General features: G+C 37.2%; 1 protein-coding gene across 1 annotated transcript; it reads right to left on the bottom strand.

Annotated features, from left to right (window-relative positions):
- Nucleotides 1-4,729: 4,729 nt before the first annotated feature.
- On the bottom strand, nt 4,730-15,650 carry LOC131155577 (exocyst complex component SEC15B-like). Its single transcript, XM_058108802.1, has 2 exons — nt 12,955-15,650; nt 4,730-4,837 (listed from the first exon to the last, which is right to left on the bottom strand). The coding sequence occupies exon 1, from the start codon at nt 15,518-15,520 to the stop codon at nt 13,100-13,102; it is 2,421 nt and encodes an 806-aa protein (XP_057964785.1). The 5' UTR covers nt 15,521-15,650; the 3' UTR covers nt 4,730-4,837; nt 12,955-13,099.
- Nucleotides 15,651-17,835: the final 2,185 nt, after the last annotated feature.

A 17,835-nucleotide genomic window follows, 5' to 3' on the forward strand; every position in this document is an offset into this window, starting at 1 on the left:
TTCGTTGCCTTTATTATTGCTCTCTTTATATTTTTATGGTTGTGGATATATGTTGTATTCACCATTTACATTGTATGCAAGTGTATGTTTGATCTTTTACAACAATATTGTCATTGCGCTACGCATTGTTGGACGAGGCTTTATTTTCACAACAATTGGTATCAAAGCATGTGTTGTATGACCTCTGCATTGAAGGATCTCTTAGTGCAACAAGGTTTGGTGAAGGGTTTATACAGAATTTCAACCAGATAGCATGGATGCAACGACTTGGAATGAATTAGGAGCAATCATTTGTCTTTGTTTGGCTAAAGATGTGTTACATCACGTCGTGGATGAGAATTCTTTGGCATTAGTTTGGTGAAAACGGAAATGCCAATATATGTCTAAGGATTCGTCTAAATCTGCAAGTGTAGTGGAGAAAGACTCAGAATGCAGTGATAAAGATATGCTACATGTTTCATCGGGTTCAAAGTGTCTCACGGGTGATTCTTGGATCTTAGATACTAGATGCTTTTATCCCAGAAAATGGTTTGACATCTACAAGTCAATTTATACTGGTTGTATTTTGATGAAAATAAATATTTCATGCAAAATGATTGTTTTTGGAAATGTCAAAATCAAAATTTATAATGGTGTTGTAAGAACTATAGGTGATGTAAAGCATGAATCGAGTCTAAGGAAGAATGGTATTTCATTGGGAACTTTAAACCATAATGGATATTGTTACGAGTCTGAATGTGGAGAAATGAAAGTGTGTGAAGATAACTTGATAGTGATGAAAAGGGAAAAAGTAGCAGGAAATATTTATACACTGCAGGGTGTTACGATTATAGGTGGAGTTGCAATTGGTTGAATCTGAGTCAGGTATCATGTGGCATATGTGGTTAAAGCATATAGATGACTACATGTATTCAAATATTTGGGAACCAATGATGATAGCATCAGGGGATAGACATATATATTTCGTGTGTTTATCACGAAGGGTCTTGGTGTACTTCATGCAGTGGCTGAGGTGGAGAACCAAATTTGGTGAGAGATTCTCAAGTCAAATATTGGAGCTGAGTACGTTGGTTTTTTTCAAGGAGTTTTATGAGCAAGGCAAGTTATATGCAGGGCTTGTAGGGTACTTATTGGTGAAGTCAGTGAGTATGGCGCATTTCTCGTATGACCGATTGCTAAAGGTGTCGCTAGATAGGAAAGTTGCAAGTGAATTGTGGAAAGGATTTGTAGTAGACTACTCGATTGTGAGTGGAAGTCCACTGGTGCACTATTCTAGTCATGAAGGATCAAGGTTTGGTGTGATGTTTGAACAATACACTTTTCTAGGGTATAAGAAAGGTGGGTACAAGCTAGGTGATCCTATGGCAAATAAAGGGATGATCGAGGACATGACTTTTGATATTAAAGTCATGGGGCAGCGTACTCGGGTAAAGGAAGAGAAACAAATGCGAGAAAATTGCAGTAGTAGAAATCATGTTATTTAGGTGGAGTTAGGAACTCAGGGCAAAAATGCAGGGAGTTCTATCTCGGGTCAATAGTATCACGGTATGAATGAGCATGTGATGCAAATGGAGCAACAGACTTAGGGCAAAAATGACATAATTCATATTGCAGGGAGTTTTAGCTCAAGAGACCAGCAAAATCACGGTGGGCCCATGTGTACTATCAGACCACTACTCAGGTGTGTGAGTTGGTGAGGCTTTTAGTTTGGGAAAGGGTGATAGGATGTCGTGGAGTGATGCATCTATTGTGTGTGAATAACATATTATTGGCTGGAAAGACTTTGACTGAGGCTAATCAGTTGGAAACTCTGCTGAAAGTTTTTGACATGAATGTGTTAGGTACGGCCAAGATAGGTCTTGGTTTGCTTATTCACATGGACAAAACTGTAGGGAGATTGGTATTATCTCAGGGTGGTTTTGTTAACAAGGCTATAGGGAGATTGGTGTTATCTCAAGGTGGCTTTATGGATGGAACTGCAGGGAGACTTTGTTTGCTATATCAAGGGGGTTCCATGGAAAATCAATATGGAATGTCTACCGTACAATACCCAAGGACGGGCTATGATGTATGAGATATGTTAAAGGTTCCCCATGATTGTGCAATGGGGTGTTTCAGTAGGCAACAGAGTGAACCATCAGTTGTTAGTTTTGTTGAAAACTATACAGACGGTTTTGGTGATATAAGACTTGCAGCAGCTTTTATGTTTACTATTGTGGGATGGTCTTATTAGAAGCCTAAGGTGAAGTCTTCGGGTGTCGCATCTACAACTGTATCGGGGTTGATGATAGAAGTTGAAATTGCCTTCGACAAGTTCAAGTAGCGTTGCTTGGACTCGGTGCATGTCTCCAAGTGCTAGAAGGGAAACAATCCTAACCGAGTCCCAACCGAGCGTTCCGAGTTCAAGGTGGAGCAGTCATACATGTTTTTCGGGTTCTCATAAGGGGGGTATAGCTACCAATGTGGAGATTGTTGTTTATGGTGTGGCTCTTATACTTCGGGGGTTTATAAACAAAGGGAGAAAAACATATAGATGTGTTCTTAGTGCAAGGCAGCAACAAAGACTCGTCGATGAGTACCTTGTGCTCGTCAACGAGAAGATACCAAGAGTCAGAAAATCTCAGAGTTTAAAGACTCATCGACGAGTGGATAGACTAGTCAATGAGTGGTCTTCTCTGTCTCGTCGATGAATACCCTGTTCTCGTTGACGAGTGCTTCTGAGCTGCAAGAAAATATTTGAATTTTGAATGTAAATGGTGTGACGATTGGGGAATCGGAGGGAAGCCTCTGAGAGCTTGTTATATATGTTCTTTTGGACATATTTTGACGTGTAAGATAGTGAGAGAAGGTGAGAGAAGGAGAGAAGATCATTGAGTGTGTGTCTTTAATTTTCTTAGTAAAATCTCTTGTTGATTGCTCCCGTGGATGTAGGCTTTGCCGAGCCACGTAATTCCTAGTGTCGTTGCCCTTATTATTGCTCTCTTTATATTGTTATGATTGTGGATATATGTTGTATTCACAATTTACATTGTATGCAAATGTATATTTGATCCTTTACAACAATATCGTCATTCCGCTGCGCATTGTTGGATGAGGCATTATTTTCACAGCAATTTTAGTTTTAGAGGTCAAAACTTTCTAATTAGGATAACACTATAATATATAAGTGGATAAAGATGCAATGACAATCATATCATCTTTGTAGATTAGTCAAGTAATTAAATGATACTAAACACTATTGTATCAAATAATAATAATAATAATAATAATAATAATAATAATAAGTATTTATATGTATAAGAATTTAAAATTTCAAAATAAAAAATATTATTTGGCGCAACATTCTGAAGGACCAACAATTACGAGGGTGATAATAATATTAATAGTTTGATGGAGTGACCACTAACATATTATTTTCCTTAGTTAGCTAGTTCACTTAATTATTATTTTTTGATTGGTCTCTAGACTCATCTAAAGACTAAGGAATCAGTAGTTTCGATTTTCTTTTTGCCAAAGTTGTGATCAGGAATACAGTTATATGAGGGAAAGGTATTAGCACCTCATACACACCATTCTATAAACGGTACCTAATTAATTATGAATTATCTCAACTTGAATCATATGATCCTTAATTAACTCTTGACAATCCAATAAACATCAAAATTTCAAAGAAAAAGTAAAATTAAGTGTGATTTAGGAATGTTTAATATGACCTTCAAAGGAGGGGATCTCATTAGATAAATTTCCCTCAGAATTATTATAAATGAGGTCAAAAACACCTTTTTATCCTTTGTTTTATCATCACAATGCACACACACACAAAATAAAATATATACAGATATTAAACAGGTAAAATAGCTATGAAAATGCCTCAAATTCAAGCAGAAAGGATCTTTAAAACATTTCTAGATTTTTTGAATTTTCAAAAAAATTTCTGAAATTTTCTAAATTTGTTCTACAATTTTATGAGATTTTTTTTTAAAAAATATTTCCCCATTTTATTTACATTTTGTATTTTAATTTTTTTTTTTTTTTTTTAGTTCCCCCCGAGTCAAAAATGACTCAAATAATTTTTACTTATTTTTCTATTTTTTATATCTTTACTAATTTTCCTAATTTTTTACTATTTTTCCATTTTAAAAAAATTCAAAATTTAAAAATAAAACAAGTTTAAAATCTCACATCCATGCATGCTTGGCTTGAAAATAAAGGAAAAAACAAAAGCTCAATTGAAACAACCTCGCGGCTGGGCTGAGCTCAGTTGGCAGGGCGAACTCCAGGGGTTGCCTTTCACGAGGTCAGGGATCTTCCCACCCCGGGTTCGATTCCTGCGGCTGGGCGCCTGAAGTTACCCCTCTGTGGTGTGTGGGGCCATACTACAGGGCGTGGGATTAGTCACAGGCCGGTGCAACGGACCGTAAAACGGACGTCGTTGACGGTAGTGGACACCCGGGACGTACCCAAAAAAAAGAAGAGGTTGCAGCGAAGGAAAAGGAGCCAAAAATAATAAAACTACAATTTCAGAAAAATACTGAAAGGGAAAATCTTCCTTATTAAAGCCAAGAAGGTTAAAAAAACAGTAGTATATGCATAGAGAGGGCAGACAAAAACAAGTAGTCAAAATAGTAAAACTGCAATTTCAGATAAATACTGAAAGCTAATATCAGTGCCAGCATAGAATAATAATTAGCATGGTACTTGCCTTATTAAGTCTGCTAATAGCATGCAGTTACAATGAAAAGCAAATTCATTACGATGATTTAAAAAAAATTCATACATCGTTCAATTTTTAAACAAAAAAATTAATAATGATTCAAACAAATTAAAATTGCACACCCTATGATACAATAAAAATGGCAATTGAAGTAAATATCAGCAACAAATAAAGTTAGAAAAGACTACCATAGCTGGTGCTAATCAGAGTAAATAAGCATATATAATGGAGAAAGAACATGGGTTGAACATGCAGCCATTAACATGGTTAGTTTAAAAATAATTTAACCCAAATGAGCTTAAGACTTAAGAGTTCCCATTTTACACAATTGTATGTGGTAGGACAAGCATGAATTCATTGTAAAATCAATAATCCAATCTCATTTGCTTGGCCAGAACCTCCAATAGCAGAGTCATGAGGCCTTTCTTTTTCGCCGGTAAAGATTATAGTTTTTTTTATTGAGTAACCCCATCTAAGCCCTATAGTATGAACAATCAAAAGATCAAGAAACATCAGTGGAAGTGATCACAGGAGTTGTTCAATTAAATTATCAAAAAATAATTCCAAAAAAAGAAAACCAGATAAAAAGCAAAAATTTCTAGACCAAAAAGCATTGGTGAAAGTGATGATGACCGCTCTTCAATGAAGTTGTCCAAAAAGTAATTCCAGGAAAAAAAACCTAGATAGAAAAATTTCTAGACCAAAAGCCCCCTTAGAAAAGCAAAACATATATCAGGTTTGCAACATTACATTCAAAAAGGCGTTCGAAAAGCAAGGCTGAGAAAATTCATCCATCCTATATTATTTGCCAAGGGTCTGAACAGAATATTACAAAGTTGAGATGGCCAACCTTCAACAAGAATATTACAAATAATTATTGTAAGAGTAGGTGCCATCTCACCTTATGTGAACCATGCAAATTGTTATTGAGCTAGCAAATTTACTGGAATAGACTTACCCTATGTTTGGAGAGGCCTTTGATTTAAATTTGTATTGGATTTTAGATAAGATGTAAAATTAAATTTTATTGAAATTTGTCCAAATCCACTCAAATCCAAATCCATGCTCCCAAACACTACCTTAGTTTTCAATCCATCAGCACCATCACCAATGTTTTGTCCCCTGCCATGTTGGCAATCAAGATGTCATTTGGTCATCATAAACCATCAAAAGCAACCATTGTCTTCAACTGAGGACTCAAACCTGAATCCTCTTTTGTTAGTTCAAATCATATCCCTTCAACTTTGCCTCGTGGTTGTGTCTTAGCGCCTTAAACAACGACGACTCAACATCCCTCTTACTAGAAACATTCCTCTTTCACAGCTATCTTCCAGTTGTCCTAGACTCTTGCCCTTCTAAACTACAATAAGTAAAATTAATAAAATGCCACCTAATGAAAATTTCACCTTAGCCACACATCATCAATGCAAAATCATACGGCCTCAAATAAGATCCTCGATGTACACTTATTATGATCAGAAATACTCATGATTGTTAACTTGTGATCCCAACGCTAGTCATTACCCCATCATATATATATTTAATGATGTTGGTAATTCAGCATAACTACAAACATATGATATTGGTAGTTCAGCATACCTACAACATGATATTGTTAGTTCAGCATACCTACAACATACTCTTTTCTTTCTAGAACCGATCATATAACTTCTCTAAGTACCTTATCATATGCTTCTCTAACTCAATAAAAACTTCTTTCCCTTGAATTTTTCTATTAACTTTTCAAAAGATATATAGCTTTTGTAGTCAATCTCCCAAACATAAAACCAAACTAATTTTCAGCCTTAATCTTCATTCAAGTACCTTTTCCCACAATTTCATGATTCATAAGTTTAATTCCACAATAATTATAACAATTATGAATATAGGTATTTAAAGTGTGTTTCCTCCTCATCCAACATTTTCTTAGTTCTTATAATGGTGTAAAATAAATTGGTTAACCAAATAATTCTATTATCACCCAAGCATTTCCAAACTTCAATAGGATGTCCATCGAGGACTTGGATTGGGGATTCTTCCAGTTCATTCTACACCAAATATTTCTTTCCTAGATGTTGAAAATACCAAACCCTTATTATTTTCCTTTCAACAATTTTATTTGGAAGACTAAGGTTCCTTTCAAAATCAGGGCGTTTATGTGTTATGTCAACTTGGGCTCTTAATAGGCTCAATACAATATATTTGGTGAGGATGCCTTACAAGGCCTTAAAAGTCCAAATATTTCTATTCTGCTTTTGGTGGGGAGAGAGACTATTAACCATCTTTTTATTGTCAGGCAGCAAGACGAATTTGGCTTTTGCTTTCTCAGTTTTTGAGGAGACTCTAGTGTTGTCTCAAACTGCTGATGCTTTCTTGTTGTAGCAGTACAAAGATTTTGGGCAGAGAGGGGAATAGTTTTATAAAGATGTGCAGCTTTGGCTTTTTTTGGACCTTGTGGATTGAAAGGAATGCAAGGATCAACAATAGCAAAACAAATCCCTTGAAACTTCATAAGGATAGTGTACTTTTGAAGCTAATTTTTTACTCATTCTTTGGGTTTCTTTCAAGGAATTTTTGTGGTGGATCTTCAGCGAGATTGGACAGGGGCTCTGATATAATTTTTTTTATCAGTAAAAGAGCTTCATTAAAAGGGCATCAAGGGATGCCAACCCAGATTACAGTCATCCCTCCGGCAGGATGTCAAAAAAAAATCTAAAATTACATTAGGGTCGTTCACTACAATGCTACCATGCCAACTCGAAACAGCAGTAATCCACTGCTCTTTACTAGTCCAAAGCAGCATAAGAAAGTTTTAAAACACTCTCCTGTTCCTTTCTTTCCAAGCACACCAAAAATTACAAGAGGGATAAGAACAAAGCCTTTCTCCTCCTCTGTCACCCGAATCCCTTCCCATTCCCAGAGCTCCCCTCCTACCAAGCTGGCAGTAACCCACCTTTGTCCAATAATGGTTAGAGCCATATTACAAAGGTCCCTTGTCCAGGGGCAATGAAGGAGGATATGCTCAGTTGATTCTGCTTCAGCCATGCAAAGAGAACACCTGTTGACAATGGTCAGCCCCCTTTTCCGCAGATTGTCCAGGGTTAAGATCTTTTCATGTGTTGCCTCCCAAGCAAGAAAAGCTACCTCTGTAGGGGGGAGCTGTATGCCAAATGTGAGTCCAAAGGGAATTGTTGTGATATGTTTCCATTGTTGAGAGATTCCATAGAAGGATCTGACTAAGAAGACCCCATTTTTGTCTATGATCCACTTTGGTTGATTGGGAATATTTTGTGTTGGAAGTTGTAGGGGGAAGGTTGTCATAGTGTACGCAGCCTTACGAAAAGCGGATTCCTTGGACTCAAACCCATGATCAACTTAGCACAATAGAGCAACCTTACTGTTAATCCAAGGCCCGCCCTTGTTGGAAGTTGTAGAGAAGGCTATAAAATTGATGATCTGGTGGAGTTCCCAATTTTCAATGTTTCTGAAAAAAGGTAATGTTCCAGAAGATCCCTTGCTCTGAAATTTGTAGGTGATGACTAATCAGAGCATCCTTATCGCGGGCCAAGTTGTAGATGGCAGGAAATAGAACACTTAGGGCTTCTCGGTCATCCCACATATTATGCCAGAAGTAAATGTTGTCCCCATTCCCCTTTTGAAATCTAGTAAAAGGGAAGATGTCATCCCAACCTTTCTTGATGAATTTCCACACCTCTACACCATGTGGTTCTCTGCCAGCCTGAGCAATCCATTCATTATGTTCTAACATGAATTTGGAAGCAATGATGTGCCGCCAAAGGTCTTTCCCTTTCATAAATCTCCACAACCATTCCCCAATAAGTGCTTTATTGGAAGTGTGAAGGGACTTCAGCCCCAAGCCTCCTGAGAAAATAGATTGTTTTATGATGTTCCAATTGACAAGGTGGAATTCAAACTCTGCCCCCACACTCCCCATAAGAAGCTCCTATAAATTCCTTCAAGTCCCTTGGCAATTGATGCTGGAAGAGGAAATAGGGACTCGAAATAAACAAGGAGGTCTGTCAAGTTACTTCTAATAAGCACGTGTCCACCACCCTTAGACAAGAAATTCCTTTCCCATCCAGCCAAACTTTTTTCAAATTTTCCAATAATGGAGTTCCACAATCCTTGATCTTTGAATTTGGCTCTAGGAGAAAGCCCCCAAGATAATTTATGGGAAAATATCCCATCTTGCATTCCAGAAGGCCAGCAAGGAAAGGCCCTCTTGTGCTGTCACTGATTGGAATGATTTCACTTTTTCCAAGATTGACTTTCATGCCTGAGACAGCCTCAAACCCTGCCAAAAGGGATCATAGATTTAGAATATGGAGGGGACCACCTTCACAGAAAATAATGGTATCATCCACGAACAAAAGATGTCACACTTCCATGGATCTTCCATTCCTGCCCACACTGAGACCATTACTGAGCCCTCTTTTGGCAGGCTTTCTTCAGCATGAAATTCAACAGCTCCATCACGTTGATGAAAAAGAAGGGAGACAAATGATCTCCTTGCCTTAAACCTCTTAAGGAGCGAAAGAAATAAGGACAACCATTTATGAGCATTGAGAAGCTTAGTGTTGATGGATTGAGAGATCAAGCTGCACCAACGCTCCCCAAAGCTCATTTTCCTTGGAAAGTAAAAGAGATAATTTCAGTTGACATGGTCAAAGGCTTTCTCCGTGTCAACCTTGCACACCACACCACTTTTTCCCTCCTAATAAGAATGCACAACTTCTAGCAGTAAAGGCAGCATCCATGATCTGTCTTCCAGCCACAAAGGCATGCTGGGACTGCCCAATCACTTCCAAGATGGCTCTTTTAATCCTTGTAGCGACAACTTGGCCAGAATTTTATAAATACTTCCCACCAAATTGATTGAATGAAAATTCTTGATATTGACAGCCCCATTTTCTTTGGATTTAAGATTAAAAAAACAGTACGATTACTATTCAAAATTCTTCCTGATCTAAAGAATTCCTCAAAAGTGTTGATAATGTCTTGCTTGAGAACTCTCCAGTTTGACTGAAAGAATGACAGAGAAACCATCCAGATCAAGCGCTTTATCCCCATTGCAATCTCTAACAGCCTGAAGGAGTTCAACTTCTACAAAGGTTCTCTCTAGCCACTACGCAATGGAAGAGCTAAGAGATCTAAAGTTGATACCATCCACCATATGTCTCCATTTCTTCAGATTCAGAGTATAGGACTTTATAGAATTCAAAAACGCTTTTTTTGATTTCTCTTCCTCTGTTAGGGAGTCTTCCCCAATACCAATGCTGGAAATGGTATTCAATTTTCAGTGGGAATTTGCTCCCTGATAAAAAAATCTAGTATTCCAATCGCCCTCTTTGAGCCATAAGGCTCTAGATTTTTGTCTCCAGGAAATCTCTTCAAGGCTAATAACCTTGGTCAATTATTTCCTGAGTGACACTTCTTAGGCCCTTTCATCAACATCAAGCCCTTGACCCAGCTCATGTTCATCAAGATCCTTGATGCCATTAAGATAGTATTCTTTTTTGCTTGGATATTTCCAAAGGTACTTTTATTCCAGACCTCTAGCTTTTCTTTCAACCCTTTCATTTTATATTCCTGCACAAAGCTAGCTTTCCCCTTCATTTGTAGCGAAGACCACTAGCGTTTAATGAGGCCCCCGCATTTAACCCCACCCGTGTCAATGAGAACAAGAAAATGGTCCAAGATGGGCCTAGGAAGGAGACACTAGGTAGTTTTCAGGAAATGAGTTTCCCAATCCATCAAAATTTAGAATCTATCGATCCTCAAGAAAGAAGGTGGCTCTCTAGAGTTGGACCAAGCAAAGGTGCCACCATGAGCCAAAGGTCAATGAGAGCATTTACATTGATGAAGTCCAGAAATTCTCTCATGAATTTGTTCTCTGAGCCTCCACTACTTCTTTCATGAAGGTAGGATCACCATGTTAAAATATCATCCAATAATTCAAGGCACATCCCACCAGCTTCTAATCTCCAGAAGCTCAATCCAAAAAAAAAAATTCTAGTGAGTCTTTCACCCGGCCCATAGAAGCCATTAAGAATCCAAAAAGCTGTCTAGATTATTAAACAAACATGAAACTGAGTAAAAGTTAATGGAGTGATCCGGCAGCTCCACAACATTAATGGGCTCTGATGTAATTGTTTTTGTTTCTTTGCTCTCGTTTTCACCCACTTCGAAAATCGAAACGCTGTATATGTCCAACAAATTGTGCGACTTAGATTGTATCTTGTCATCTACAATGAACAATAAATTCTTCAAGGAAAAATGTCTTATGTGACATGAACTCAGGTACAGTGTGTACATTTTCAAGCGTCCACCATGCCAAATCTTTAAATCCATATGCACGTGGAACAGGAAAATACTTTTTTTTTTTATCTCGTTTCATAATTTTTATGTAAGGTGGTGTTATGCATATCCATTTGCAACAGATATATGGTAAATTTGAACTAATAAACAATTATTAAAAGAATGTTTTGACACCCTTGTCCAGGTGTTGTGTCCAAGATAGTAAACATTGAATAGAGTAGCAACATCCTTTCAAGGAGGTGCCCCCACAAGCAGAAATTATAAATGAATAGTGAATTAGTGGAGAGTTCTAATTGTGTGGGGGTATAGTGCATTAATATTTGGAGTCACAACCGATATTTAGTCTACCCTAGGTGTGATTTATCACCTAATTATTCCACCAATTTTAACTGTAATATAAGGTCAAAGGTCAATAATTAGGCTAAAATGGTAGTGGTTAGTATGTGTTTTCATATACTCTACAGTTATAAGCATGGAAGGTACTGAAGACAAAAGCACCAATGCAACAGCCATTCCATGAATGACTCCGAAATAACAGATAGTTCATACTTGGCTTAAATACAATAATATTTCATACAAAGAATTTTAGCTTATAAAGGGGTACTTAAAAAGGAGTAGGGGCTTTTATAGAAGAATAGGTAGGGGTGCCACTATGAGTGTAGTTACAAAGGAGGGTGGGTCTTTATAGATGAATAGGATATAAGGAACTTGCACCAACAGGGGCTGCAGAGAAGGTGATAATGTGGAACCGCTGCCACCCATGGTTGGTGACTGGTGGTGGCAGGAACAGACATGGGAACAGGGGATAGCAGGACTGCATGGGAAGACATGCACCCTTACTTTTAAAAAATAATCACCTCAAATTAGTGTCATTTGGGATTTTTATATTTTTTATATTCTTAATTTTGAATAATTTTGATTTTTAAAATGAGAGAGCACTTTAACTGCCCCAAAAGAGTAGTCACCTTTTAGAAAATTTTCATTGAACCTAAAAATTCAAATAGTTTTCCAGTCTTCATTTTTTAATGCAAACATAACTTCAGTAACTTTAATCTCATGAATAAATCTCAAGTTTTAAGTTTTTCTATTATTTGTCAATTCTAAGTTTAAGCCTTGGTTTTCATTAAATAGCTTATTAAAGTAACTTCGTTATCTTTCTTTTATGTCTCTTTTCCCTTCTTTTGCATCTACTCTAGTATGCAAATTATTATACGCTCTTTGTACAGCTTCACTTTCTTGTCTTTTTATACTTTTCAAATTTTCCTTGTTTCCATACTTTTGCCATGTTAAGCTAATTCTTTTCGTCTCATAGCTTATTCTATTAGTCAAGAGTGCTCATCAATCCATACATCATCTGCAATAAAACAAGCAAATTTAAACAACTTTGTAAAAAATGAAGTCATTCAAAATGTCATATCCATGCATGCTTGGCTTGAAGAAAAAGGAAAAAAGAAAAGCTCAATTGAAACAACCTCCAGGCTCTACCGAAACTATATTTTTGAATTCTTCAAATAAAATAACACCATAAGTGGAGAAAGGTCAAATTATAAAGAGGTCGCAGCGAAGGAAAAGGAGCCAAAAACAATAAAACTACAATTTCAAAAAATACTGAAAGGGAAAATTTTGTCAAGAAGGTTAAAAAAACAGTAAAATATGCATAGAAGGGGCAGACAAAAACAGGTAGTCAAAATAGTAAAACTGCAATTTCAGAAAAATACTGAAAACTAATATTAGTGCCAGCATAGAATAATTAGCATCGTACTTGCCTTATTAAGTCTGCTAATAGCATGAAATTACAATGAAAAGCAAATTCATTACGATAGTCTAAAAGAATTCATACATCATTCAATTTTTAAACAAAAAAAAATTAATAATGATTCAAACAAATGAAAATTGCACACCCTATGATACAATAAAAATGGCAATTGAAGTAAATATCAACAAAAAATAAAGTTAGAAAAGACTACCATAGCTGGTGCTAAACAGAATAAAAAAGCATATATAGTGGAGAAAGAACATGGTTTGAACATGCAAATCTGTACCAAATCAGCTCACATCCTTAAGTCTTTTAATCAGAGCATCCAGAGATTTCTTTTTTGGATTTTGCTTAAGACTCCTTCCTCCAAATGATCCAAATAGCCGATCAGAAGGATCCCTTAATTTCTCTGAAATTATCATTACTTTCCTGTAGTCCAAAGTATTGTAACTCCTCTCCCTGATTACTGGATTCAGAAAATTTTCGGGATGATTGCTTAGTAGCAAGTTAATCAATTGTCTTGGCTCAGCAAGTGCTGTTTTCAACTGACTTAACTCCAAGTCTGAGAAAAGATTAGCCTGATTATCCACAAATGATTCCAACAACCGAATATCCATGTCAATCCCCATAATAGCATTTACATTGAATCTCTTAACTGAATCCCCAACTAAAGCCCCTACTATCTTTTCCGATATATGAGAAAGAACATCCTGCAGAACTCTTTTAAGAACTTGGGCAGGCAATATCTGCTGTGCTGTAGAAACCAGAGTTTCCAAATATATAATCACCTCATTCACATATTCGTTTCCATTCTGCAGAGGTTCATCAATCATCCAATTAACATTCTCAAACAATGTCATAAATCCATCAACCTTAGTTTTAAGCAAGCCAGACAGTGTAACTTCTGCGGCATCACGGGCATTGTTCAGAGGAAACTGCCTCCTACCTCTCTCTGCCATTCTCAAAGGGATGCCTGAAAGCTGTGCAGCATGACGAAAGAAGAAATCACAAGCACGCTCCAAGACAGCCATATTTGCGGCAACCTGCATTGCCTGGGACACTCCATGAACAGATGAGTTAATAAGCTTCATCAAAGCTTCATCCAAAACCTCACTCAAAAGCCTATCAAGATACTTCTTGACAACATCATAGAAATCAAGCTGCCCACCATACGACATGAAACTCACAGAATCCTCAATAAAGGATCGCACAATGCGGCAGCAATCAGGCACTGTAGATGAAAAAGGTGCAACATAAGGAAATGCGGGTGTTATGTCTGATGTTTGTATCTGAAATGACAAAACATTCATAGAATATTCATACTCTTTCTTCATCAACATTTGTTCAAATTTATCAGCGGCAAGTGCTTCTGCAATCTGTTTGCGACAATCTGACAACAATAGTTCATGGTACTTATCTCTATGCTTGCTTAAAACATCAAGCAAAGCATCAACTAAGTACCCATACCTACGCAAGGTTACACTGAGCAAACTCACATAGTCCTTTATCAGCAGGAGGTGATTTGCAGTCTGCATCCTAGAGAACTGATCCTCTAACACGGAACACATCTTACTAACAGCAGTTTCCCACAAATTCTCAACTTCCATCTTGGAAATCAAACCACCACCAGTCCTCAAAATCCGATCCTCAACAATAAAAAACCCAGCAATTTGTGCGAAAAACGTTTGGTGAGATTCAAGGAAAGGAGTCATTGACGACACCTGAAAGTCTGAGGTCAATTGAAGCTTCCTGTTCTCGAAATAGTACTGTTTAAATCGATCCTCAAGCCCTAACGTCTGATGTATGTGATAAGCCCTGTACAGTGGAGTCAAATCAAACCCTAACGCACCATTACCATTGTTGTTTCCGTAAGCATCCTTACCTTCATCTCCAATTCCACCAAGTTCGTCATCATCGTCTTCTTGCAAAGCATAAACACAATCTCTCAAACTGAGCCGGCTCTGTTCCTCGGCTTGCCGTTGTTTCATCCGAAGATCCTCCTCTCTCTGCCTTGCCGACGATGCTTGTCCAATCGCAAGCTGTCCTAGATTGCGGCTCACAATACGGATATCCACCAGCCAGTCACCGAACTCCTTGCTGATCCTCCTTTCGATATACAATCGAATCGCCGGGATATGCCTCTCAAGCATCTTCCGAAAGGTATACGACGGCGTTTTATCGAGAAAATCTCTCTCGATCAAGTCCGCACACTTCAAGGCCATGTAAAAATTGTTACTCGAGAGATGGACGTTCGCTCTCGCGCAAAGCTCAATGAGGCGAACGCATGTCTGAACCGATCCGAGTGCGAGGGCAATGTTCTGGTTTACGTTTCGAGCCTCCACGAAGGCGTCGAGAGATGAAAGGAGAGGACCGGCGACGGACTGCAGTTTGGAGTTGGAATTGGAGAGAGACGACTTGAGGGAATCGACGTCGGAGAGGAGAGATCGGAGGTCGTCGACGGCCATGATGAAGTCTTGATAGTGAGCCTTGCAGACTTCTTCGATTTCAGATTCTTTGGATCGAGTGAAGTGGCGGAGGTGATGGAGAAGGGTCTCCGGCTTGCCGGAGGCAAAAGCTTTGCGGATGAAGGGACCTAGGTCTTCGTTGTTGCAGATGGCGGAGGAGAGGAGGAGCTGATCCAACTTGTCGGCGGAGTCGACGCCGTCCGCCGTTACCGGCGCGACTTTCCGGCGCATCTTCGACGACTGCATCGTCTCTTTTCTTGCAGTTACAACCGCAAGGGACCGCGTGCGCGACCGAGCCGTTAGAATCGGAGAGGATTTAGAGCGAGGGATAATAGTCCGAATGTGTCCGAGCTTGACTTGGAGAATAGTCCGAATGCGTTCGAGCCGTAGGAATCGGCTTGGACGTTAAAGGAACGTGCAGACCCGCGCGTTGTCATTTCAGTTAAAAAAAAAAAAAGCGTCGAAATGCAAGTACCGTAGTATTTTCAGGCAACCTAACCATGACACGATGGCGAGAGTTGTGTTCTTCGTATTCATTCAACGCGCTCAAAGGCGCGTTCAACTTAGGAGTTAAGACATAGGCGTTTCTTTCCATTCTTTTTTTTTTTTTTTTGGATTTGTCCGAGTGTCCACAACCGTCAACGACGTCCGTTTTACGGTCTGCCGCACCGGTCGTGACTAATCCCGCGCCTCGTGGATCCGGCCCCATATCACCACGAGGTAGGTAAATCAGGAGCCCAGGGGAGGAATCGAACCCGGGTGGCGCAAAGGCTGACCTCGTGAGAGGCACACCCAGTTATTCGCTCGACCACCTGAGCTACGCCCTGGGGGCGTTTCTTTCCATTCTTTGCCATGCACTAGGTTAGCATAATTTGAGGAAATCCAAATTAACCGATTTAATTGATTGAAATTGATCGATTCGGTTTGGATAAAAAAATTATTTCGATCGATTTGATTAAGCTTCGCCAAAATTTGGTGAATCGATTTTCGGTTCGGTGAATAGGAAATATAAATTTGGTTAACCGATTTAATAATTAATTAAATTTAAAATATAAATTAATATATGTTAAATAATTAAGCTTCATCAAAATTCTGTTTTTAATAATTAGTTTTAAATAATTTAGGTTAAATTCGGTTAACTGAATTACCTGAACAGATAATTCGGACGAGGTTCGATTAATACCTCTTATTCGGTTGATTCAGTTAATGGAAATAAATAACCAAAATTTTCGATTAATTTGGTTAATTAACCAAATTTCACCGAATCAACCGTTTGCTCACCCCTACTTGCAACCATCCGAGTTTGTAAAATAAATGGTAAAAATTAAAAACTAAAATGATGCAAATATGTGTTCATGACCAAATATAAAAAATATATATTTTTCCTTAATTAAAAATGTTTTTAAATATTAAAAAAATATCAAAATTTAAATATCTATGCATTTGGACATAATTTAATTTAATTTAATTTAATTTAATTTAATCTTATGTTTTATGTAAATATATGTATAAATTCAAATTTAAGCGTCAATTTTAAGCTCTCAAAAATGAAATAAGAATTAATAATTCCGCATAGCAATATATTATCTTCCAAAAAAAATGAAAGTGCCTTCAATTGATTTGTCGTATCCCATAAAATGATATTTTATAGCATTTAAAATTAAATTCATACTTAAAATGGTTTTTTCAGTTTGCATCATAAAATATACAACAATTTATAATATAATACCTGTATCTGAACTTTTTTCAACATTAAAATCATGTTAGATATTTTAATAAGATTATCAAAATACTTGTAACATGTGTATATATTTATCCATAGATGGTATATAATGTTTTCCCTAGGAAAAATATGTTGTTGTAATATATATTGCAGTAACACAATATTATATGGTATTAATGTCATATTTAAATATAATAAAATAATATTTAAATTTTATAATATAATGTTATATTTTAAAATTATAATAATTTATTATTGTAACATTGAACCTAAAAGTTGTCTCATTACTTAAGTGAGGTAATGTCTACTTCAATTCATTCAATGAAACTCTTTTTATAAATCATTAGTAGCAATCATACTATTACGTGCGTGGTGATTTATAATAAATGTTGATTTTGACTTTCTAGATTTCTAAAATTTTAGATATCCCACTAATTTTTGTTTGGTTAGCACTTAAAATCTTTAATTGCTATTTACTAACAAAATATGTTAATTTAATTTTCTCAACCCTCATCTCTCTCTGTCTCTCCCTCACTCCTCCTTACAGTTTGTTCATTCTAAAATCTGCATCGTATTTATATCTTTGTATATGTTGTCGATAAACACAGTTCCTTAGTCGCCTATTATTGTGGTCATCTCTCTCTCTCTCTCTCTCTCTCTCTCTCTCTCTCTCTCTCACAGAGGTCTCACACTTGCTCTATATCTTATGCAGTTAGCCAAAAAATCACATAGTAGAGGTCAAAATTTCCATCATAATCTCGAAGAAGGTTACCCCAAAATCCTTTTCCTACCAAACCCATATATCCTCTCACAAACCTCCTATTTGTCTCGTCATTAT

Source organism: Malania oleifera, chromosome 5 (genome assembly GCF_029873635.1).
Source record: "Malania oleifera isolate guangnan ecotype guangnan chromosome 5, ASM2987363v1, whole genome shotgun sequence".
NCBI classification, from domain to species: Eukaryota; Viridiplantae; Streptophyta; class Magnoliopsida; order Santalales; family Ximeniaceae; genus Malania; species Malania oleifera.

Excerpts from the sequence above, each read along its gene's own strand:
- LOC131155577 (XM_058108802.1), bottom strand. The coding sequence starts at position 15,520 with ATGCAGTCGTCGAAGATGCGCCGGAAAGTCGCGCCGGTAACGGCGGAC.